The following is a 23,595-nucleotide window of genomic DNA, read 5'->3' as shown; positions in this document are numbered from 1 at the left end:
GGAGGAGGCACGCCGAGGGCGGCACTGGCCGTCGCTTTGGCTGATAGAGATGGCACTCTTTGTGGCTCCTGGGCCACACGGAACACGTGGGCTAGTTTTAGAGACCCCCGTGGACGGCGTTGAGCCTGAAGTGGGAACGGAAGCCAGTGTGAGGTGTAGGCCCCGCTTGTAAACCGTTTGCATGTTGGGAGCGCATAGGACACGAGCGCCAGCGTCTGGTCGGTAAGTTCTGCTCTGCGGTAGAAGGCCCGGGCCACACACCGTCAGGCTTTATCCTCTAATTTTCAGCCTGTGTGCTTTCTGGTCTTTTGAGTTTTTTTATGGGAACCCCCAACACGTGCTATAGGAAAGCTGGAGTCTGCTTTACTCCGTGAAGCCCTGCGATCGTTCTGTGGCCAATCTGGTTTCATTTCTTGGACCCAACTCACCCACCCCCACTCTGCATTCCATGTTGCTATGCCGCGAATTCCAAGCATCATTTTATCTGTAAATATTTGAATGTTTTGGAAGATAGAAAAAAGCACAACAGCAGTGTCATGATCACGCCCCCTCAAATAGCACTACAGTGATTCTACAATGTTGCAAATTCCCAGTTTGCTCAAGTCACAATTTCTTTACAGTTTGTTTGAATCAGAACTGAAGGGAAAGCCTACGCATTGCAATTTGACTGATAAGCTCCCTAAATCTCTTTTTAAATCTAGGTTTATTAAGGTGTAAGTTATATAATGTATAGAGGAAGGAACTAGGAGGCAGAAGCTATTTATAGAGGTATAGCTATAGGCATGTATATATGTAAATATATTAATTTATAATGATACGGTAAATGTGCATATATTTATATATAAAGTATTAAGATAGCAGACGGACTTTGGGCTTCTACTCAAGGCCTCCCTAAACACAAGAACACTTTGTTCTCATAGCCTGACACTCCTTGATGCTCACCTTCCCAACATGATCACAGAAGACAAAATAGGTGCATAATCAAATGCGGTGAAGAAAGCTGATGGTGCCCACCTATCAAAAGATAGTGTCTGGGGTCTTAAAGGCTTGAAATTCAACAAGCAGCCATCTAGCAGGGAATCAAATAAGCCCACGTGGAAGAAGCACACCAGCCTATGTGATCATGAGGAAAAGATCCAAAACTAATAATTATATTGATGTGAACAAAGAGGGCTGGAGTGGAGATCCAAAGCCTGTCTGTGGACAATTGGACATCCCCCCACAGAAAGGTCACAAGGAAGGGGCAATTCAACCAGGGTGCAGTACAGCATTGATGAAACCCACATCATTCCTCTAGTTCCTCAATGCTTCCTCCCCCGTATTACCACGACCCAGTTCTACCTTACAAATCTGGCTAGACTGGAGTACACACATTAGTACAGATAAGAGCTCTCAATACATGGAATTTGGGACAGATAAATCTCTGGGGAACAGTAGTGGGAGTAGCGATATCTTGGGGTGGGGGTGGGGGTGAACCCATCACAGGGTTGGATATATAGCTCTCTCCCCCTAAGGGGGAAAAATAACAGAAATGTGGACGAAGGGAGACAACGGACAGTGTTAGATATGAAATAACAATTATGTATAATTGATCAAGGAGTCACGAGGGTGGGAAGGAGGAGAAAAAGCAGCTGATACCAAGGGCTCAAGTAGAAAACAAATGTTTTGGAAATGTTGATGGCAACTTATGTACAAGTGTGCTTAATAAAATTAAATGATGGATTGTAAGATTTTTAAGAGCTCCCTAGTAAAGTGATCAATACAAATATATAAAAAATAAACCTGCAAAAAACTTATAGAATGTAATGTTTTTAATGAACTGTTAGATGAGCTTGACAAAAATATGGAGCCTCGTAACCAGCACCCCAGTCAAGAGGATAGAGTATTTTCATCACTCCCCCAAATACCCTTCTTCCTCTTTGTGGCCAGCACCTCCCTGTACCTGCTAACCTTTGGACACCTATTAACCTTTCACTATAGCCTAGATTTTTCTTTTTCTTCCCCTAAGAGTGTCATCTGCATTGAGTCAGGTGGCATTAGGCTTTGATATATGGCCTCTTTCACTTGGCATACTGCTTTTGAGTTTGAGTTTTGCACTATTTAACCATTTGCCAGTTAACATTTGAATCCCTTTGAATCTATAGATTTCTCGCTCCATTTCTTCTTTTTTCCTTTGTTCTCAACATATTTGTTGAAAACACCCAGGTCAGTGGTTCTTAAGAGTTTCTACCTTCTGGACGCTGACATGGCATCCCCATGATGGTACTGACCAGGGTCTTGTGTCTCCTCAATGTTCTTCTGGATCTAGACGCTCTCTCTGATTCTGGTTTGATTTGGGGCCAGAGTATTTCATAGAGGTTGTTGTATTTCTGCCACTGGGGGACAAAATGGCAGGCTGTCTCATGTTAGAAGTTAGTAACCACTGATGATTAAAGCCTACTCCTACTGCCAAGGAGTTGACTCGGGCTCATGGCCACCCTATAGGATAGAGTGGAACGACCATGGTGAGCTTCCAAGACCATAACTCCTTATGGAAAATGAAAGCCCTGTCTTTCTCCTTCACAGTAGTTTCAAACTGCTGACCTTGAAGGCACAGCCCAACACATAACCACTATACTACCAGGTTACCTCGCTCAAAGCCTAGAGCCATCCATTCATCAGGGTGACAAAAATTGGCTCTACAGTCTATCGCAAATTCATCCCTTGTTAACTGGAATATTTGAGTACAAAGAAATTGCCCTTCTTTGCTTTCTTGCTTCCTGCAGACAGCTTGAGCCCTGTTATTCACTGAGAGTTGGGGTCTGAGGCCTCTTGGAAGAAAGTCCTGGGGCTCCACATCTGGAAAACTCTGTAGAGCACAGGTCTACTGTGGGGGCTCCATGAGTCATCGTTGACTTGACAGCCCTGAGGGCTCCACAGTGGCACAGGCAGAAAGCTGGGGCCACATCAACAAGAGGAATCACGGCCAGAGACCCGGCCGTTCCACCAGAAAGCTCCCTGTTGAAAGCTGACCCATCAGCTTGTTAATACAACCCCAAACCAAACTCTGCTTTGGAGCCAATTCTGACTCATAGCGATCAGTGGGAGAGTAGAACAGCCCCTGGGGTTTTCTGAGGCTGAGAAGCATTCCCAGAGTAGGAAGCCCAGTCTTTCTCCCATATTGGTAGAGAGCATTGCTTACTATCGGGGTTCTCCGAAACTAGGCCTGATGGTGTGTTTCTCTCCCTCTTAGAATTCCAGCGCTGACCATCGAGTCCGACTGGACCTGGGCCTCTGGGACAAATTCAGTGAACTGGCCACCAAGTGCATTATTAAAATTGTGGAGTTTGCTAAACGTCTTCCGGGCTTCACCGGCTTGACCATCGCGGACCAAATCACCCTGCTAAAGGCCGCCTGCCTAGACATCCTGGTAGGTGCTGTTCCCCACGCAGACATGGGCAGGGGAGGAGGGTGGGAAGGAGGAGACTGGGGCCTTGGGAAGGTCTCCTCAGGAGCTTTGGCTTTCCACTCCTCCTGTGCACACTGAGTCCTGTCCTCCGAGCTTGAAACTCCATTCAGTCGCCAAAAGCCCAGAGACCCCTGGCCTACAGCAGAGCATTTTTGAACCCTATGCCCAGTGTCTTAAGCCTACCACACTCTGCTCTCCCACTCCTGGGATTGGGTTAACTGCTTCCTGCTGCCAAAGCCAGCTTTCCCAATGGCCTGCTAATGAGAGCTCCTCAGGCCAGTGAGTGGGAGCAGCTTCCTCCCAGCTGGTTTCCCCTCCCTCAGGACAGACCCGCTGGCTCCCAGAGACTCAGTGGGCTTCCATGGGCTAAACCAACTAGGGGCTCCACTACTGATCACACACCAGGCCCTCTGGGAATTCAGGAGCACCCATCTTTGGGAGGGCCTTGGTTTCTGCAATCGGGCCAAGGGGACCCCTGCGCACTATCATTCCTGTCACATTCACGGGCAGAGCTGGGGGGCAGATGCCAAATATTACCCTTTCTCTCCCTGGGGTGGGGGCGTGGGCCACTGGGGGGGTGGGGGCGGGGGCCACTGGGCCTGTGATGCTCTGGCTGAGGAAGCAGCTCTGGTGAGAGGCAGCACAGGGATGTTGTGCCCTGCCTGGGGCAGGAGTGCAGGGGCCAGGGGGGTGTGGCAGGGCAGGCCCGCCCAGGAAGCGCCTGGAAACAAGGAAAGTAGAATTCACTTTTGTACTGCTTTCTAAATCGTTGATTTTTTTTTTTTCGTTCATATCTTTCAAAACTTTGTGTATAAACCATTCTGAAAAGCCAATAGTTAGTATAATTAAACACACCCGTTCCCTCTGAAAATGGGGTGAAGGAGGGGAGGGTCCAGGGGGGGCCCCAGTGTCCCGTGTCCTTCTGTCTAGTCCATAGACTATAGGATGAGCGAGTGTTGCTGATTCCTCAGTAACAGAGAGATGCCAGGGGTCCTGAGACCAGACCCAGTATTTTTTTTTTCCTCTTCAAATCCGAAGGTTTGGGGTAAGCCTCCAAACAGTATAGATAAGTAACTATGAACGCTGCATGAATTCACGACACTGCAACCCTGTTGAGCTGGCTAACTTCAGCACACTGAGCCTACTCAGCTCCGTGACACGGGTAATGGACACAGTCCCCTGGGTGGGTCGTGAAGTCACACAGCACTGGATGCTGGAGCACACCTTGAGACCCGCGTCGGTGTTTGGGTGCTCTGGTCATTAGGGGACGTGCAGGCAGAAGAGGGCGGGAAGCATAAACAGGAGCCGGCAGGGACGGCTGAGATATGAGGCTCACAGGGAGACAGACGAGCAGCGAGAGCACCCCAGATTGACAGAGGCAGCCTGGACAGATGAATCCTGCTCATAATGAACTATTAGAATAATTAGCGAGAATGCCCACAACCTTCTAGTGCTCTCCTCACAAGCAGTTCAAGTATGCCAGCTCTATAGAATTTTCCCTGGGCTTCAGAACATCTTTGAAGTACCGATAGAGACTGCAGTTATCCAAACGATAAAAGGTGCCACGCAGCCCGTCACCGCCTGTGCCTGGGGAAAGTGCGGACTCTCACCCCTACGCATCACACAGGCACCTGGCAGGGCCGGGAGCGGACAGCTTTCTCAGTGCTCCAACTCTGACCGTAGCCCTCGGCTGCTTTGGTCCAGTGGCCAGCTGGTGACAATTTTTCCCCAGCTCTATGGGAAAGATAGAGAATGAGGGGAATGGGCGCTCTCTTAACAGCACCATCTTGTTTACATTGAGCTCCATGCTGCCTGAGCAGTCTGTGCCTTCAAGTCCCCCTTTCCCCTCCAAGCTGCCTTCTCACGTCTCATGTTCACACTTAGCCGTGTCCTCCCCAAATCCTGCAGCACGGCTTCCAGTTTGTACGTCCAGAATCCGCCCGTAGCCCTCAGGGAGTGAGCTACTACGGGGCCCATTTCTGGGACCTTCCTCAAGTGATTCAGTGGTTGCTTAAGTAAGGAGCGTCTGAAGATGGTAATGGCCCTTAGCCCAGGCTCAGTCAGTAATGGAGGATGCCGGGACAGGGCTGGGTGAAGGCTGTCTGAGCAATTCCAGCCCCTGGGTCAGGAGTCGGAAAACTATAACCACTCCTTCCTGGCCTTAGGGAGTATATTCAGTAAGGGTGTCTGTTCATAAGGCAATGGAGGGAGACCCCTAGCCAGGGAAAGGGCAAAGACCTAGTCATGAGATGAAACAAGCCCCAGACAAGAGCTCATTTTCAAGAATTTGTAGCAAAGGCAGTTAATCACGAGATCCTGAAAAATGCACAACTTCAAAGAGCGTCTTTGGGATGAGACTGTGAGCAGACAGCTGTTTAGAAGGCTCTTCTTATCTGAGCCATTTACTGTGTGGCGAGGCCAAGGCAGACCCAAAGGACAGACAGGCAGAGGCTGTTCTCAGCCTCTAAAAATGGAAGCTGAGCTTGTCCCAAGGTCACCACCACCCTGACTGAGTGCTGTCCCTGTGTTGTGTGTCCTCTCCTGACGAAATGGGGCCATTCGTGATTGCACGCCTGCCAAGCCTCTGGGGGAGAGTTAATTTGTAACTATGAGGTAGGCACCCCAGTGAAGCAGGTCTAAGGGGCAGGGATAGCCTTTAGCCTGCCTTGTCCCACTCCCTGCAATCCTCCAGAGGGCTTCAAATCCCAGTCCTGGGGTTGGACTGATGGGAGCCCACAGCCTCACTTCCGGAGCCAGGACTCAGGGGAGGGATTCTGGGGTACAACACTGGATTTCATGATTTCCCACAGGGAGAAGTAGCCAAAGGTTCTTTCTAAAGATGGGAAACCTCTTCATAGCCATTCAGTACAAGGAGGGTTTCCCGTTCCCTTTGCGCCCAGTTGTAGCATTCTAGTCCCACGTGCAGAGCAAACAGGGGCGCCCGGCCAGTGACCGCTTTGCCCAAGCTCTACCTTCATGTTTGCCTTCGTGATTCAGCTCCTCTCTCCCCGTTTCCGTCACCCATCCCTTGCTCCTTCGCAAGGGCCTCTTAGCTGCAGATAGTTAGCATCCCATCTCTCCCAGCCAAAATCTCAGGAAATCACCCACCCTGGAGGCTATCTGACTTGGTTCCTCTCCCTCCTCTAGGTCCGCCCACCTTCCACAAATACTCACGAGGGGCCTGCTGTGTATCAGGCACTTTCATAGGCTCTGAGAACAACAGAGTCCAAACAGACCCATCCCTGCCCTCAGGGAACTCTCCTTCTATGGGAACAAAGGGAAATCAGCAAACACAGGACTAGGCTTGGCAGGGCTCTAAGGGCTACAAAGATCAATGTGGGCTGAATGAAGGAACAGTGTCTGGACTGGGCAAGGACAGACCTTTCGGAAGCAGATGACCTTTGAAAAGGCCCGAATGAAGCAATAGAAAGTGCTAGAACCAGGAAAAAGCTGATGGGAAGGTTGGAGGGCTGGGCGGTGTGCCTGCCAGTAGGGGAGAGCAGACTTCAAAGGTGCTGGGCCAGGAGTGTTCCTGGTGCATTTGAGGAACTGGGAGGAAGAGGCTGTGAGGTGGGTGGCAGTGGGGCAGGAAGGGGCAGGTTTGAGCAGGAGGACCTGAGACCAGAGGAGTGGGCCGTGAGATGCAGATAGGTTGTCTTTTGAGCCGAGTTGCGCCACAGTCTGGCTTGTTCTGTGTTAAGAAGTTCCTTCTGTCCTGTGTGCAGCACAGAGAAGCATTGGTTGAAAGAATGAGTCTCATACAGATTGTGCCAAGGACGGTGGGGATGAGGTGATAGCAGGGAGGTCCCGCCTCCCTGGAACTTAGAGCTGGCCCTTGGCCCAGCCTGAAGGCCATGTTTAAGCAGGGCTCCTGCCCTCCCCTCCCACTGTGTTCTCTAAATGGCTTCCTCCTGATCTGGCTCCCCTTTTGACTTGCCCCAGCATTGGGTGGAAGTGCAGGTGTAGGCGGTGAAGCCAGCCAGCCCGAGCTCAAAAATCTGACTCATGCTTACCAGCTGTGGGACATTGGGAAATGAACCTCAGTTTCCTCCCTTTTAAAGTGAAAGCAATCAGACTCCTGACAGGGTCTAAACCAGTGTTTGGCACGGGTAGGCCTCAGTTACCTTACATCTTGTTTCTGTACTGTTGAGCTTCTCCACACCCTACGGGGAAGTCCTGTTAGCATCCGCATTTTGCAAATGAGGCAACCCAGTCTGGGTGGGAGCCAGCAGCCTACTGGGCTCCCCAGAGGGAGGGTTGGGCCTCTGGTAAAGAGAAGGGAAAATGACAGTATAAGATATGGCAAAATAATAATAATTTATAAATTATCAAGGGTTCATGGGGTGGGGGGAGATGAGCTGAAACCAAGGACTCACGTGGAAAGCGAATGTTTTCAGAATGATGATGGCAACAAATGTACAAATGTGCTGGACACAATGGATGGATGGATGGATTGTGATAAGAACTGTATGAGCCCCGAATAAACTGATTCAGAAAGAAAGTGGAGAAAAGGAACTTCCCAATGTGGAGATAACTTGCTTCCTTAAGGACTTTGATGGCTGATGGAGGACTCAATAACTGTCATGCTCACAATGAAATTAAATCTCTGGAGTAGGGTAAGGCTGCTTCACTTGTCATTTGAAAGGCAGGATTAAATATCAGCCCCTTTGGTTGGTGAGGGGCCAGTGCTACTCAGACCTTTGGGGAGGAAGGAGTGTCCCTCCTGCCAGGTCGCCCCACAGACACTTCCCGAGTGTCTGAGAACTGCAGCCTCAGAAGGGCAGGTACCGTTTGTCAGGGGGGCTGGGGGGAGGGCTGCCAAACTGCCCCTCCTCTCACAGGCGCCCCCTCCCCACTGACTCAGACCTCTATCATTCTCTTTTCTGACCCAGAGCCTTTGCCCATTTAGGTCATTCTAGAATACCTTTCTCTCACCTGCCTCGCTTCATCAATCACACCTCCTCTTCCCTGACCAGCCTCTCACAGCCTACCCTTAGCTGTTCGTCTCTCCTGCACTTGGTACATTTGGTCAAGAGGAATGTGTTTACCAGGGTTTCCTGCACTGAACTGTCAGCTCTGAAGCCAGCGCTGGCCACCGCAGGGGGCCATCAGCATAGGAGAGGCCTGCGGTGACTAGTTGAATGGACGGATGGGCAGAAGGAGGAGAGGAGCAAGTCAAGTAAAGAGCAAGACTCAGTTGCAGAACGTGCTGCTTTCTGAGTGGAGGGCGTCGCCAAGCTGCAGGTGTGAGGACTTTTCCCTTGGGACACACACAGCTGCTCTGGCTCTCCCACCCGCTCCTGCCCTTCCCCTGAGAGCAGCAGTACTTTGCTTCTAGTGACAAAAGAGCGACTGCCCTGCGTGACTGCAGGACGTGATTCGTGGCTCCTGAGGTCCTGAGGATTGTAAGGCTCCAGCATCACCCGGGCCATCCCCACGTGAACCTATCCCTAGCCCTGCCCCCCTCAGGGGCTCCGTAGAGAGACCAGACCCCAGCCTGGAGTGGAGCACTAAGGATAATTAAGGGGTTGGACTCTGGAGCCAGAACCTGGGTTCGGATCCCATCTCTGCCCTGAGGAGTGAGCTATATGACCTCAGAGCAGCTTTGTGACATGGCTGAGCTTTGCTGTTTTTCACCAGTACAGTGGGTATATGATAGATTCTCCCTAATGAGGTTGTTGGTGAAGTTGTGGAGATGATGTTTGTGAAGCACTTAGTGTATCTGCATATAGTTTCTCATTTACAGTGGCTGTCACCATCGCCCTGAGCCTGCCACCCTGGTGGCACCTTGGGCTATGCATGGGTATAGCTGTTAACCTGTGTTAACACTGTTAACCAAAAGGTAAGTGGTTGAAAACCACCAGCTGCTCGTTGGGAGAAAGAGGAGTGCCGGGGTGCCTAATTCCCAGTGCCAGAAGCCCCACGTGGGGTTCCCACAGGTTCTCCCAGATGGGTACCCCAGGGAAAACAGCCACCCAGAGTGCCGTGTGTGTGCGTGGTCTGGTCAAACACTACTTGACCAGACTGCAAGCACTTGGGGTTCAAGAGTCTAATTAGGGCCAGAGCTGCCTGCCGGATGCCAACTGCAATCAGTGTGAAGACTGGAAAAAGTGAGCAATTTGAGCTTTCACCTCGGCCTGACAGCTTAGAATGTCCTGAAAGTCCCCTGGGGGCAGCACTGGGAGACAGGGTCGGATGGCAGAATTCAGTTCCCTTCTTCAGCACGGCAGTCACTCGTCACACTATGCTGTAGATGGAACTGATCTAGGTGCAAAGGCAGAGCAGTACAGAGAGGCGAGGTCTTTCTCGGCGTGAACATCCAGTAAGCTCAGGGAGAGCCCTAGAAACCTGGCCGGAGTCGTACATGTCTGTGGAAAGGACTAAACACATGGCGAAGCTCAGACCTGATACTGAGTGAATAAAAGCCAGACAAATAAAGAATATACTGTTTAATTCCACTTACTGAAAGTTCAAGAAAAGGTAAAACTAACCTGTAGAATTAAAGACAAAAATAACCTTAACCGTATGGGAGGAGCAAAGGGAGCCTTTGGGTGCTAGAAACAGCCCTATCTTGAACTGGAGGATGCTTATACCAGTGTAGGCTTAGGGGAAAATGCATTCAGCCATATAACTGAGATGGGTCCGTTCAAGACATGTGCTTATCTATTGCCGTGTGATAGTTCTCCCACTTCAGCCGCTTTTCATACAAGCAGCATTACCATAACATTCCGGTGGGTGGGTTGGGAATCTGGATTTGGGGGTGGGGGTTAGTTGTGGCTCAGGGCCTCTTTAGGAAGTGCTTCTCAAGACTCTTGAGGGCTAGGCTTGGCTGGGGGACGTCTTCCAAGATGGCCCGTGAGTGCCGGTTATTACTGGAAGGGCTTCACTCCTTGCTCTGTGGATGAGACTTCTAGAGGTTCTCATTACCTATCAACTGGCTTTTCCCAGACCAAGAGATTCAGAAGAGCTATCAGAGAAGCCACAGAGCCATCTATGAGTCCACACTCATGTGGAGGGCAACTGAGTCCCCCTTCTAAAAGGGAGAGAAATCAGAAATTGATAGACATACTTTAAATGACCACAATGTTATATCTCAACTTAAAATTCTATTTCTCATTTGCTTTAAAAAAAAAAAAAAAAAGACATTATGATGGAAATTAATGGGTTCTCAGGAGGGTGTTCACTGCACCAAAGATGATGTTTGAGCTGCGATCTGAATAGGAAGCAGCCAGCCCCATAGGATCAGGGGGACGCTGCTGCAGCTGGGATAGGAAGTGTAAGTGCAGCAGCAGTGAGTTTGGGAGACTCAGAACGAAGGCAAAGTGGAGCAGAAGGTCTGCGCAAGGGGAGGTAGGAGCAATGAAACATTGGTAAGTCAGCAGAAAAGCCACAGAAAGATGTTGAGATGTATAGGTGTGCTGGCTATGGTTTTTGTACCCAAGGATGAGTGAAAATAGGGCCTAGTTCTGAGACACCCCCCTCAGCAGGAGAGAAGGTGGTGGATGGGGTTAAGGTGGTCACTGGGGCAAGAAGAGAAGTGGACAAATCCCTGGCCCTACCTCCCACAAGCTCCCTTCCTTTCGGGCTTCCAGCCTCAAGCAGTGGGCTCACTGAGGATGCTCAGAACTCACACTCCCATCACATGTAGTGAAAAGATAGACTTGTCTTTGCGGACAGCGAGGAGAGAAGAACCTCTTTACCCTGAGAAGGGTCAGCTTTGACTATGAACAGGAGCTCTGTCTGGCCCTAGGGACCTTCTTTCGTGAGTCAGCCCTGCCTGGGCTATTTTTATCCATCTCATGAGACCCGCCCCGCAAGCTAGTATTTTTAGATAAAATGCTCTTCTTTCTAACAAAGGGTATTTTGATCCTGGAGAATTTGGTGGTTGCCACTGGCACTTGACTTTAGTTGTGACAAAATGAAACTGCTTGGTTTCGGTTTGGAGGCAGTTCTGGCCACAGAGTGGGTGGAGGGCGCTTGCTGCACACTGGACTAGTCTTGTGAGGGGCAGGAGGGCTCCCCTGGTGGGAGAAATGGTTTGTCTGCCCAGGTCACATATTACTCTACCCTATAGATGCTTTGGTTTTGAACTTTCAGGGAAGGTGGCAATGGGATGTCGTTTAGATGCAAAATCCAAGTATTTTGCCACTTTTGAGAAAGAAAATCCTTCAGTATGAAAGAGTTGGAAAGGGGTGTGTGTGCAATTCAGTTTGGGTTGGACTCTCTCAGAGAGCTGCTTACAACTGGCAAATGCCTACATCCTGGTCTTCTTTATCTTCCTAGTAAATCCCTACCTTCTCTCATTCTTCAAGATGCAGTTGTGGGTTACAAGCTGCAAAACTCACCAATTTGATTCCAAACTAGAAACACGCCTGGGGATTTTATGTTCAGAAATGCTGAGCACACTGACCACTTAGAGCACTGGGTACTTTCTGGCCTCTGGCTGGCCCTGACTGAGTAGACCAGTTCTTAGTGCTTCCCACGTCATTGGAGAAACTGGAAACTAGAGACCTGGTGCCTTCAGCTGAATCACTACTGCTTTTGTGATCTTGGTACTACACTTACCTGTCATAGCCTCCAGGGTGGCACTCATGATTTTTAGGTTCCCTTCTCTGATGTGGGAATGGCTTCATGCTCTATCAACTGCCAAGGCGTAGTGAAAACCAGCTGGTTGGGAACCAGAGGAACTGACACATAGCCGAGAGGCAGCACTGTCCACACGTGGTGAGGAGCACTCACTGTGAGGTTGGGTACCGCTTGCATCCATCGTCAGTTGCTTTCCAGTTCACTGTGCCACATGGGTCACAGTAGCAGTAAGAATTTTGAGAGCATATCATAGTTTGGGTGGCTCAATCCCTCCCTGACATAAAAACTAACCAAACTCACCGCCATCGAGTTGATGCTGACTCTTAATGATCCTATAGGAGGGTGGTAGAACTGCCCCTGTGCATTTCCGAGACTTGTCATTCTTTATGGGAATAGGAAGCCTCATCTTTCTCCTGAGGAGCAGCTAGTGGTTTCAAACTGCTGGCCTTGTGGCTAGCAGCCAAACATATAATTCACTACACCACCAAGTTTGTAGAAATGTCTGCTACCAGGCCACAGGCTGTGCATTTCTTGGCCTGAGATCAATCACCGTGAGCAGTCATGCAGGGCATGTACTACACACGGCACCCAAAAGATGGGGCTGATAGCAAGTGGGCACTGGGCCAAGGATTGGCTCTTCTTGTCTGAGTTCGACTAATGCAGGAGGGAATGTGGGAACTTTGGAGTGGTAGTTAAGTGTCTAGGCTCCGGGGACAGGTAGCCTAAATTCAAATCATGCCACATAGTAGTTATGTGTTGACCCCTGCGAACACACTATTTGGGCTTGTCATCTGTAAAAGGAATAATATATTGCCTAACCTTTCTGAGCCTCAAGTCCTTCATTTTAAAAATAATAAAGTTCGCTTGACTGACTACTCGAAAGTTTAGATCTAGGGCATGTGGAATGCTTGATGTGTACTAGGTACTTAAGAAATAGTAGAGAGTCTCTCATTTTGGTAGACTGTCAGTGCTTTAAAAAGTAACTTATTCATCTTTGTATCCCCAGCACGTGGCACACAGCCTAGGGTATAAGTAGGTCCTCAGTAAGTATTTATTTGAATCCATGCTGGATTACTTTTCGTAGTTATTTCTCCAAATGTCTCCTGTCCTGTTCCTTACTTCTTAAATAACTTGAGCCCAGATGTTTTGACCTCTGTGTTTTTACTGAGAGAGCTGGAGAAGACATGAAACATCTAAAAGTTAGGGGCAGGAGAGGCCCCATGTCATGTAGAAGTTCTTTGGCAATGTTCATGTTATTTCCTGGCTAGATCTGGCTGATGCTTTGAGGACGGGCTGGCTTAGATGGACCATCAAATATGTTGTTTTCTTTCTTCCAGATTCTTAGAATTTGCACCAGGTATACCCCCGAACAGGACACCATGACTTTTTCAGATGGCCTTACCCTAAATCGAACTCAGATGCACAATGCAGGATTTGGTCCTCTGACTGACCTTGTGTTCACCTTTGCCAACCAGCTCCTGCCTTTGGAAATGGATGACACGGAAACGGGCCTTCTAAGTGCCATCTGCTTAATCTGTGGAGGTACCGCCTGCCTAGAAAGCCCTGGGTGGCTCCCTGAAGAAAAAGTCTCCATTGCAATTCGTGGGGAATTCCTCGGCTCCATTATGGAGTTGTCAGTTTACTTTCCTCCTAAGGGAAAAATACACATGCGCGAAACTGGGCTTGCGTGCGTGGGTGTGTTGTTGTATTTTTCCATATTGTTATGAATTGAATCCTATTTTGATTCTTCCTCTGGAAAAAAAATACCAATAATGTTATTTCTCCCATGGTCACAGGTATTTTTTTAAAAGGCAGAATTAGATGAACTCTAAAACTAATTGCTTAGGGACATCTGAATAATGATCAGAGGGCTTTCCATGTGCTGTTTGCTGGGAATATAATCCACTGGCTTGCCACAAGCTCCTCCCAGCCTCCCTTCTTCGTAGTAGCCCACAGGAGGCTGAATCATAAGTGGTTTTTAACATTTCTATGTTGAGAAGAAATGGGTTTACTTAAGGGACAATTTTACTTTGCTTTCATAAGCATCCTTCTGAAGATTTAAAAAAATATTCAATTCAGTAGTGCCACCTCCTGGTCATGAAAAAGAATTCTTATAGGTCAAAAGCAAAGCAGCACACCATCAAAATGTGCTTTCAACCTGTGAGGGGAACAATCATTTTCAGTGTTGCTGCGTAAAGGCATTGGAGATCTTCAGATGTGTCTGTGGATCATCACCCGTCTGAAGTCCTATAGAACAACAAACTAGGGGAAAAGGGACCAAATGGGCAGAAGTCCTCGAGCCTGGAAAGTGCACAACTCTTTCAATCCTGATGCTAATTTTTTTCTATTTTATTCCTGGTATCTAGACCGTCAAGACCTTGAAGAACCAACAAAAGTAGATAAGCTCCAAGAACCACTGCTGGAAGCACTCAAAATTTATATCAGAAAGAGACGCCCCAGCAAGCCTCACATGTTTCCAAAGATCTTAATGAAAATCACAGATCTACGGAGCATCAGTGCTAAAGGTATGTCTTAGGAGCCCACACCATAGTCACTAAGTGGACTTGTGTTAATATAAACCCAGTTTTCCTTCAAGATATCTGATAGTAGATACATATTTTTTAATTTTAGAATTCATTTCTTATTAGAATGAAATTAATGTTACCCCCTCCAAAATAAAGCCCCTCAAACCTTACCCTATCCAGTTATCTTGAGCTTCAAAATTTAGATGAAACTGGTTTCTTAGGTTAGTGAACATTCAATGTGACAAGGCGTTTTTGTTCTCTATTTTCACACCATTCAGTCAAGCCTGACTTGTTTTTCCCTAACATTCAACCTTCAAGAAAAAGCTGCTCTCTCAGTGTAGCCATTGCTCTCTTATTACAGACTGACTTCTGGAGGGCTATAAATATTCTTTGCTTAGTGATTTTCAGTTTATGTGGCAATTCCAGCAATTACAGAAGTGCCTAGAGCCGTGTATCATAGTTGAGTGCTAGAGTTTTTCGATGTAGAGAGAAAAGTCAGCAGCTATCCCTGGAACCAAGCGTCCTATTATTTGTCAGTCCCCTCCCCCACTCGTGGACCGTTCCCAGGAGACCTTCTCCATTTCAGAAATACTGAAAAGCACAGGGAATTTGTTTGATAAGGAGTCTCAATTTCTGAGCTCCGCTTAAGGGGTTTCTTTAGGGAGCCATCTGGACCTTGTCCCTAGCATGGGATTCACAGCAGAAGTAAACAGCAGATACCAGTGGTTTGAACAATGTTGTGGATATGTCCTTAGTTTTTTCCAAATGAAGCGCTTTCATAGTGCCACCCCCCATAGATAACCAGTGCTGACTATCTAATAGAATTCACTAGCTGTGGCAATGTTCAGTATTGTCCAATACAGTAGTCACTAGCATGCACAGTACTTAAAGTAACCGAAGCACTGAATTTCACATTATTTCATGCAGCAAATGTCAATCTCAATGTGCCTCCTTTATTGGACAGTGCAAATGCAAAGATCAGCTTACGTTGGGAATCGCTGCATTTTGGTTCCTCCCTTCTGGTCCTTTACCAGGACCTTCTCTTTGTAAAAAGCACGTTAAGTATCTCCAAGATTGGTAGCTCTAGGCCTCAGTCAGTTTCAGAAAACAAACTGCAGCATGCCACATCTGCTGCTGTTCTACAGATCAAATATGGTGATTGTATAGAATCAGGCTTGGCACTGAGCACACAATTTCCCGTTATCAAAAGGAACAGTCATCTCTACTATTACCTGGTATAAAAATGAGTGAAGTTCTATCAGATAGTAGAGACCCTTATTAACATATGGGATCCTAGGTTGGTTAAGAATTAGATTCTGACTTTATGATGCACTAATGGGACTTTTGATGGCTACAGTTGCCCTTCTAAACACAGGTATTTTGAGAGCTGCAGTAATAAGTGGATCCTTTCAATACAGATGGATGCGTTTTTATAACTGGATTTATTCATAAGCAAGATTAAGTCTGAGGAAAACACCTTGTTTTAAAAAAAAAAAGTAAGTTGGATCCCTGTTATCTTCACTACATTTCTTTTTATCTCTTTAAAAAAGGTGCAGAACGTGTAATTACCTTGAAAATGGAAATCCCGGGATCAATGCCACCTCTCATTCAAGAAATGCTGGAGAATTCTGAAGGACATGAACCCTTGACCCCCAGTTCAAGTGGGAACACAGCAGAGCACAGTCCTAGCATCTCATCCAGCTCCGCTGAGAACAGCGGGGTCAGTCAGTCACCACTGGTGCAATGAGACATTTTCAAACATTCCCCACTACCCTCAGTTCCAGGATTTAAAATGTAAGAAAAACCATTTTTACTGCTGCTTAGTTTTGGACTGAAAATATATTAAGGACCAAGAAGTTTTCATATGTATCAGTGTATACTCCTGTCTAACTTACCTAAAAATACGAACTTTAAATTCTAAAAATCAGCTATTTCATGCAACCAGTTTAAAAGCTTCTATTTTCCTCTTTGAGCACCCACAAATGCATGACGAAGACCCCACCAAAATGATTGACGCCCTGGTTACCTTTCGGAGGACTTTGTACATACAGACGTCTGACTGTTCTTTCTAGACTGTACGTTTGGTGCTTTTCCTTTTGTCCTGCATATTGAAAATAACCAAGACACCAAGGCTGTGAGAGAGACTGTACGTATCCACCTTTCACAGGGCCACCAAGACACTAAGGTCAGAGAGAGAACTGGGGCTGTTGTACAGTATGACAAGATAATTCTGAGTTAGTTAGTATGGAAGCTTGTCCTTGCTCTTTGATGCTCTCAAATTGCATCTTTCATTTCATGTTGCCCAGTAAAAGTATACAAATTCACTGCACTAGCAGAAGATAATTCTGTATCAGTTTAACTGCCAGTTCAGTTAATCAGTGTCATTTGTTCAATCGTTAATGTCACTTTAAATTAAAAGTGGTTTATTACTTGTTTAATGATATAACTACAGTTTAAAATTTTACATTTTTACAGTAATGATAGCCTCCAAGGCAGAAAACACTTCTCAGTGTTAATAAGTTTTTGTTTACCTGTTCACAAGCCATTAGGGAAATTTCATGGGATAATTCACAGGCTGCTCTATCACCTGTACCATGAACGCTAGTGTCCTTCCAGATTCATGCCCATGTGGGTTCTCCTTTGTTCAATCACTATGAAGCAGAGTGAAAGCTGTGGTAGAGTGGTTAACAGATACAAGTGTCAGTTTCTTAGTTCTCATTTAAGCACTAGTGGATTTTTTTTATATATATATATATATATATATTAGCAAGTCTGTGATGTACTTCACTGGCTCTGTTTGTACATTGAGATTGTTTAACAATGCTTTCTATGTTCATATACTGTTTACCTTTTTCCATGGAGTCTCCTGGCAAAGAAATAAAATATATTTATTTTAAAGGTGTGTGTATGGGAGCTTTTAATATTACCTCCACTCAGTAAAGAGACCGAAAACACAGTTCCATTTTTAATGTTTAAATTTCATTTCAAAAAGCAGGTCTGTAGTCTGCAACCAGGACAATTAAAATCTGTGCAAATGCACGGCTGTCTAACGATTTCTACAAGCCATCAGACATGACATTTCAATGAGTAAAAAAGAGCATAAAACTGTATGTAAGAACAAAATGTTAAAAGGCCTACCACAATAATAAAAAACCATCAATTACATCATCACATTAAAATAAGCCAGATGTACAAAAGTCTGAGACAGAAAAGACAAAGGGACAACAAACACGGTATTTGTTGAAAAATGCTTGTGCACTTCGGGCACTTAATTAAACATTGCAAAATCAACATCTTCTTCATCAGACTCTGCAAAATATTTTACTTCTTTTCTAGCCCTACCGGTTCGTGGCAGAGAAGGTGGTTCAGCAGTGAAGTCTGACGGGAAGATGTCCACATCTGAATCCTGATCAAAAGATGTTTTCTTCGGTTTCTAAACATTTCATAAAAGTAGAATTTAAATATCAAAGAAGCATTCTGTACACTTCACTTACATTTCTGCAATACTACAAAGTCTGGTGCTTTTAAAATCAACTGCAGTGCTAACTCAAGTTTAAGGCCAGGTATCTAGTCATCAGTTTGGTGAGATCTCATATTTTACCAAGTTCTAGCCTTTAAAATGCACTCCTCCCCCAAGCTACATACTACTCATTTACCCAAGAGAGTATGATGTTCTGGAGAAAAGCAAGATTAATTCGGAAAATTGGTCACACTCAAGTGAATTTGAGTTTAAAAGTTATCAAATATGCCTTAGTCAAATAAATCCAACTTGAATCCCTACAAAAAAGCAAACTTGACGCAGTCTAAATAGTTTAAACAGGCCATGCACATACAGTTGACTCGTACAAGTTTGAACCGTGCGGGTCCAGTACACGTGCCTATCCCCACGTGAGCAGCTCCTTTCTCCAATAAACTGCGTGTCACAAAAAAGTGATCTGAGGTTCAAGTTTTTTCATTGTGGTTAGTGCAATACTTTAAACTTTGAATAGGACTCAAATGAAGTGCCACTGTAGATGCTTAAAATGCTCTCAAGAGGTAAAGAAAGGTGATATGAAACCGTTATGTTGCTCGACACATATCCTAAATTGATGTCTGCAATTGTCATTTCAAGATTAATGAAACCAATGTAAGGACTATTATGAAGAACAAACGCATGAAGCTGTACAGGCCATAATCACAAAACCTCTGTACTTTTTGCAAAATACCTTCATATCTCATGTTGAACAGGCAGCGTTTTATAAGGGTGGAGTACATAACATATATTAATAAACACTGTATGCTATCAGTAGGCTTCTAGTTAACAATATGCTATTAGTGAAATTTTGGAGGAGAGTCAAAAATCATATGCGGACTTTTGACTATGCATAGGGGTTGGCATCCCTAACCCCCATGTTGTTCGAGGGCCAACTTGTAATGACTAATTGCTCAACTAGAATAATCTGAGTGGGTTATTAATAGGGTTTATCCAAGAAGTACTTAGTACATAAGTTTATATGTACCTCAATAATTCTTTAACCATATTATAAGCCTGTACTGATGAAGCTGTTATACACAATCACAGTAATAAGAAACTATAGCAGTCATACATCACTGTGGAAACCAAGCATCACAAAAAGGCTCCTGATTACCTTGCTTGCTGTTTTCGGTGCTTTCCGCCCAGGGTTGTAATCGCCTTCATTTTCTGAGCCAGATGCTTTCCTTTTCTTTGCCCCTCGACCTTTACCTTAAAGTGATACAAAGACATTTTTTCCCCTCAAGGTTAAGTGCAATATAAAAAAAAATGTGCCGAAGCAATCAGTGAACCTGATCTCTTAATATGAAGAATGCAGAAACAATTTGACAGCATTTCAATTCTGGGATTTCCATGGTGAAATGTTATTTCATAAATAACATTTAAATTAATTTGAAGATACTGATGACATATTTTATGACCAAGTATCTAATAAAACATTTTCACTTTGCACATTTGATTGGAGAACCGGAAACAAAGTTCTTACAAGAGTCCATTTTAAATTACATGTGCTTTTTTCCAAAAAAATCACACCCATACCTTTCTAAAAAAACTGTCAAGGATCAAACTTTTAAAAATAAAGTAATTGAAAAGTAATCATATGCTTACATGTATGTCATAGTAACACCAAGGTATCAAAGATTTAAGTGGTTACTCAATTTCTTATGTTACCACAACTAGGTGACCTTTTTAAAGTAAAATCCGTATCACAAATCAGGTAATACCCATCAGTAAGATACAAGTTTGTGCACCAGCCCTCAGAGCATATTGTTTCTCATATTTTTTTTCAAGTTTCCTATGGAACTTTCCCAGTTCTAGGCCATGGGGGCAGGGCTCCTGGGGGGACTACATTGATTCCCTTGTGTGGCTCTCAATGGACCTCTTACCTCTTACCTCCTAGGAGGCCCAGGCTTTGCCTCCTTGAATAGTTCACACTTGGATGCATAGTCATCACATCCTTTTTAATAACCATTTCTAGTGAGTTGGCTGCAGGGAACTCTTTAATCATTGTTAAGTGTGTAAATTACACCGGCATCACTACGGCTGACACTAACAGAAGGATAACACTGAGATGACTATAAAATTCACTATTTTCTATAAAAATATCCATTTAGTTACAACAAATGTTTTGTAAGCCCAGATTACATGTATCAATAAGACTATGCTAATGTGCTCTGGTCAGAGCGGTCAGTAATACCCAATTACAGTAACTCTTCAAATCATATGCTTTTATTTGCACACTTTACAAGCACGTGCTGTTTTCATCGCTGCTGGTACTTTTATAGTCACTGGTTTTGTCAAATACTCTGGTGCTTTAGCTATAATTAGCACTTGTGAACCTACAGCAACAACTTTGAGAATAAAGTGGTAATTAAAGGAAAAGGAGGGAAAAGCTTCCATCCACTCAGGTACTAATAATGTTGTAACTCAGTGGTTCTCAACCTGTGAGTCACCACGACCCCTTTGGAAGTCAAACGACCCTTTCACAGGGGTCACCCGATTCATAACAGTAGCAAAATGACAGTGATGAAGTAGCAACAAAAATAATGTTATGGTTGGGGGTCACCATCACATGAGAAACTGTATGAAAGGGCCGTGGCATTAGGAAGGTTGAGAACCACTGTTGTAGCTAAATAATATGTAGAAAGATTTCATAAAATGAACATTAGTATTCATGTAACTTAAGAAATATTACATTGAAGCACTTTACCACTACACCCCCTATTATTCTAGAATTAGATTGATAGTAACCACTACTAAAAATGCTGCAGGGTCTGGTAAAGGAGGAGGGGTGCCGAGTTACCACACTGGGTGACACTAGTCCTGGGGGACCACGGAGTTAAACTCTTCCAGTCTAACTTCTGAGTTGTTAAAGTGACCAGGCCAAAAACTGCTATAGTTCTTTCAGACTCTTAACTCAGTGCCAAGAGACACATTACATGTTGAATAAGCAATATAGAGTGAAACAGGTGGCCATCCTTTTACAATTCCATCAGTGAGGGACTAAATGGTTCCACAAAGCTAGATCGTTGTACAATTGTAAGACTCACCTTTGGGTGTTACGGTCTTCTTTGGGACACCAAATTCTGAATCTGAGTCAGAGTTTACAGTCTCTATTGTCTTCTGCTTCGGAGTTCTCTTGGGTTTCGGTGTTATATCTGAAGATGGTTTTCCTAGTAAGTAAATTTCCATTTCATAGGTCAATTTAACATACTATATGTATATACCAACAAAACAAGCTGGAGTAACAATAACAGACTCTTATGGCTGATGCAAAACTGAGTCGTCTTAATAACATGGCTTCTCTGATGCCAGTGTACAGACAAGTCATGTGTAACAGATGACAAAATGCTTTCCACTTAATTATGTGTAATTTGCCTGTAGATAATTCAAGTGAGATGTTTTAAACAATGCCCTTAAAATTAAGCAGTACTTTAAAAAAGCAGTAGGGAAAAAAAGGATATTTGTCAGAGAATTAGTTATAACTGAAGTCTAACCATGTTAAGTTCTAACTTTTAGAATATTTTAAAGGGAAAGCATTTCCCCTATATTTATATATTTCAAATACCATGAACACAAACTGGTTCACTTCTGATAAAAAGGTGAAACCAAACTTCGTGCTTTTAGATGGAAAGAAATATGAAAATCCTAGATAAGTATACAATACAGCCCAGGGTCTTTGCTTTGATGCATTTTGCTTTAGAAATAAATCTCTTTATTTAAGAAACTACCTTGTTTCTTTTCCAGCTTCATCTACAGTTCTACGTTTACATCGAGAAATTGGTTTTTACTTGTGTGAGTAATAATACCTACTTTGGGGGAAACTGACTGAATGGATCCAAATTAAACAGATTTTTCTATTTAAAAGTACAGAAGCACAAGTTATATGTAAAATATTCCTATCTCCACTTGAAAGGTAAGGGAAATAAGGTTCTCTTATCCGACAGTAGAGGGAGCCCTAGAGCTCTCAAGGCTTTTCTTCCCTACTGGAGACTGCAGGACAAAATTCGCCACCAGTAGGAGTGCAGGCTCGGTGTTCTTTGTCACTGCTGGAGTTCTACAGGCCAGTGTTTCTTTAGCAGAGCTTCCAGGCTTGCACTGCTATTTTCAATTCTACCTTGTATACAGAAGTCAGCTACCTGAGTTCTATGAATGGGCTCTTCATGGTAAACAAATGGAGCCAATTGTTTGGGGTTGTTTGTTTTGTGTGGAGGGTGGTGGTGGGAGGAGGGCTGGGGTGGATAATACAAAAGATCTCAGACAGGCAGTCTCCTGTTGGAACTGTTCTAGACAGCTTGCTTGGGGTGCCTGAGATCATACTACATGGGCAGTCAATTATTTAATCAGAACATGGGTCAACTTCTGGAGAAACAATCAAATAGTAGTTGTTATAATATTCTGTGTAATCTAACTCATTAAGCTAAATATGGGTGAACAGCCTGATGAGGGAAACAGGTTGATGTTCAAAGAAGTGATATAGCTGCCAAATTTTCAGAAGGTTATGAGATGTTCATATAAATACATTAAAAATAGTTACAGGGAAGTTATAGGCTCTGTCTCAGTTTGGGTTCCCAGAAGCAGACCTCCCACTGGCTCCCTTTCCTAACACCAAGACTAGGATTCAAATACCAAGTATTTGGAAAGTGAAGAAAAAGGCAAATGAAAAAGAGACAATGAAGAAGAAGGAAGCCACTTATGGGGGTAAGTTATGAAGCCAGTCATTACTCTGGGAGCTAAATCATCCTCCTGGACAATCTCTAAGAGCCAGTATGTAAAACACACACCCTCATGTTAGCCCTAATGTGACCAACTTCCCTCGGTAATGCCACCGCAAAGACAAAGAGGTTTCCTACTGGTTACTGAAGTGATAAGGGTAATAGTCAACTAGTTAATTGACCAACAAATCTTTCACCATGGTACTAATATGTTCAGAATAAGTCAAGGCTTTGGGCTGTTGTTCTGCTACATTCCATGCACAGGTGTCTGCATGGTGTTGTATATTTTCAAGATCCTGGAGAACAGCCCATACTATTTATTTACAAGCTGTCTTGTATCTGAAGGGGCTTCAAAAATTTCATGGAAAGATGATGTTTAAAGAGAATGGTATATTTTTCCACGAATTTTTTGAAGGGTCCCTCATATAGTGCACATCCCAATTAATGTTTTTTGTGTGCTTTTCTTTCCTTTTTCAAAAGTGTTATCCTTCAAACAGCACTGACACTGATTATCCTCAAAAAGAAGTGTGTACTAGACCCAGATTCAATCACTTGAAAGTGTTCTGTGAACAATATAAGGCTATCAGTAAGGGTGCGATGTAGCAACAATGAAGAATGCAACTTTCCTCTAGTTCCTAAATGTTTCCTCCCCGCTCCCACTATCATGGTCTGAATTCTACCTAGCAAGTCTGGCTAGACCAGAGGATGTACACTGGTACAGATAGGAACTGGAAATACAGGGAACCCAGGGCGGATGATCCCTACAGGACCAGTGGTGTGAGGTGGCGATACTGGGAGGGTAGAGGGAGA

General features: G+C 44.8%; 2 protein-coding genes across 4 annotated transcripts in view; one reads left to right on the top strand and one right to left on the bottom strand.

The window, feature by feature from the left end:
• Positions 1–17,461, top strand: part of RARB (retinoic acid receptor beta) — a 196,010-nt gene extending 178,549 nt beyond the window's left edge. For all 3 annotated transcript variants that reach the window (XM_004704030.2, XM_004704029.2, XM_045297578.1), the window contains 4 exons: positions 3,233–3,409; positions 13,372–13,576; positions 14,401–14,559; positions 16,110–17,461. In XM_004704030.2, coding sequence (XP_004704087.1) covers positions 3,233–3,409; positions 13,372–13,576; positions 14,401–14,559; positions 16,110–16,306 — 738 coding nt within the window. In that variant the 3' untranslated portion in view covers positions 16,307–17,461. The remainder of the gene's footprint in view (positions 1–3,232; positions 3,410–13,371; positions 13,577–14,400; positions 14,560–16,109) is intronic.
• Positions 17,462–17,511: 50 nt separating this feature from the next.
• Positions 17,512–23,595, bottom strand: part of TOP2B (DNA topoisomerase II beta) — a 59,967-nt gene continuing 53,883 nt past the window's right edge. The window contains exons 32-34 of the mRNA XM_004704200.3: positions 21,121–21,243; positions 19,188–19,282; positions 17,512–17,992 (exon numbers count right to left, since the gene is read on the bottom strand). Coding sequence (XP_004704257.1) covers positions 17,828–17,992; positions 19,188–19,282; positions 21,121–21,243 — 383 coding nt within the window. The 3' untranslated portion in view covers positions 17,512–17,827. The remainder of the gene's footprint in view (positions 17,993–19,187; positions 19,283–21,120; positions 21,244–23,595) is intronic.

Source organism: Echinops telfairi, unplaced genomic scaffold, assembly GCF_000313985.2.
Source record: "Echinops telfairi isolate 266 unplaced genomic scaffold, ASM31398v2 ScPeMD7_7420;HRSCAF=8458, whole genome shotgun sequence".
Taxonomy (NCBI): Eukaryota; Metazoa; Chordata; class Mammalia; order Afrosoricida; family Tenrecidae; genus Echinops; species Echinops telfairi.
This window is presented reverse-complemented; position numbering and strand designations above follow the sequence as displayed.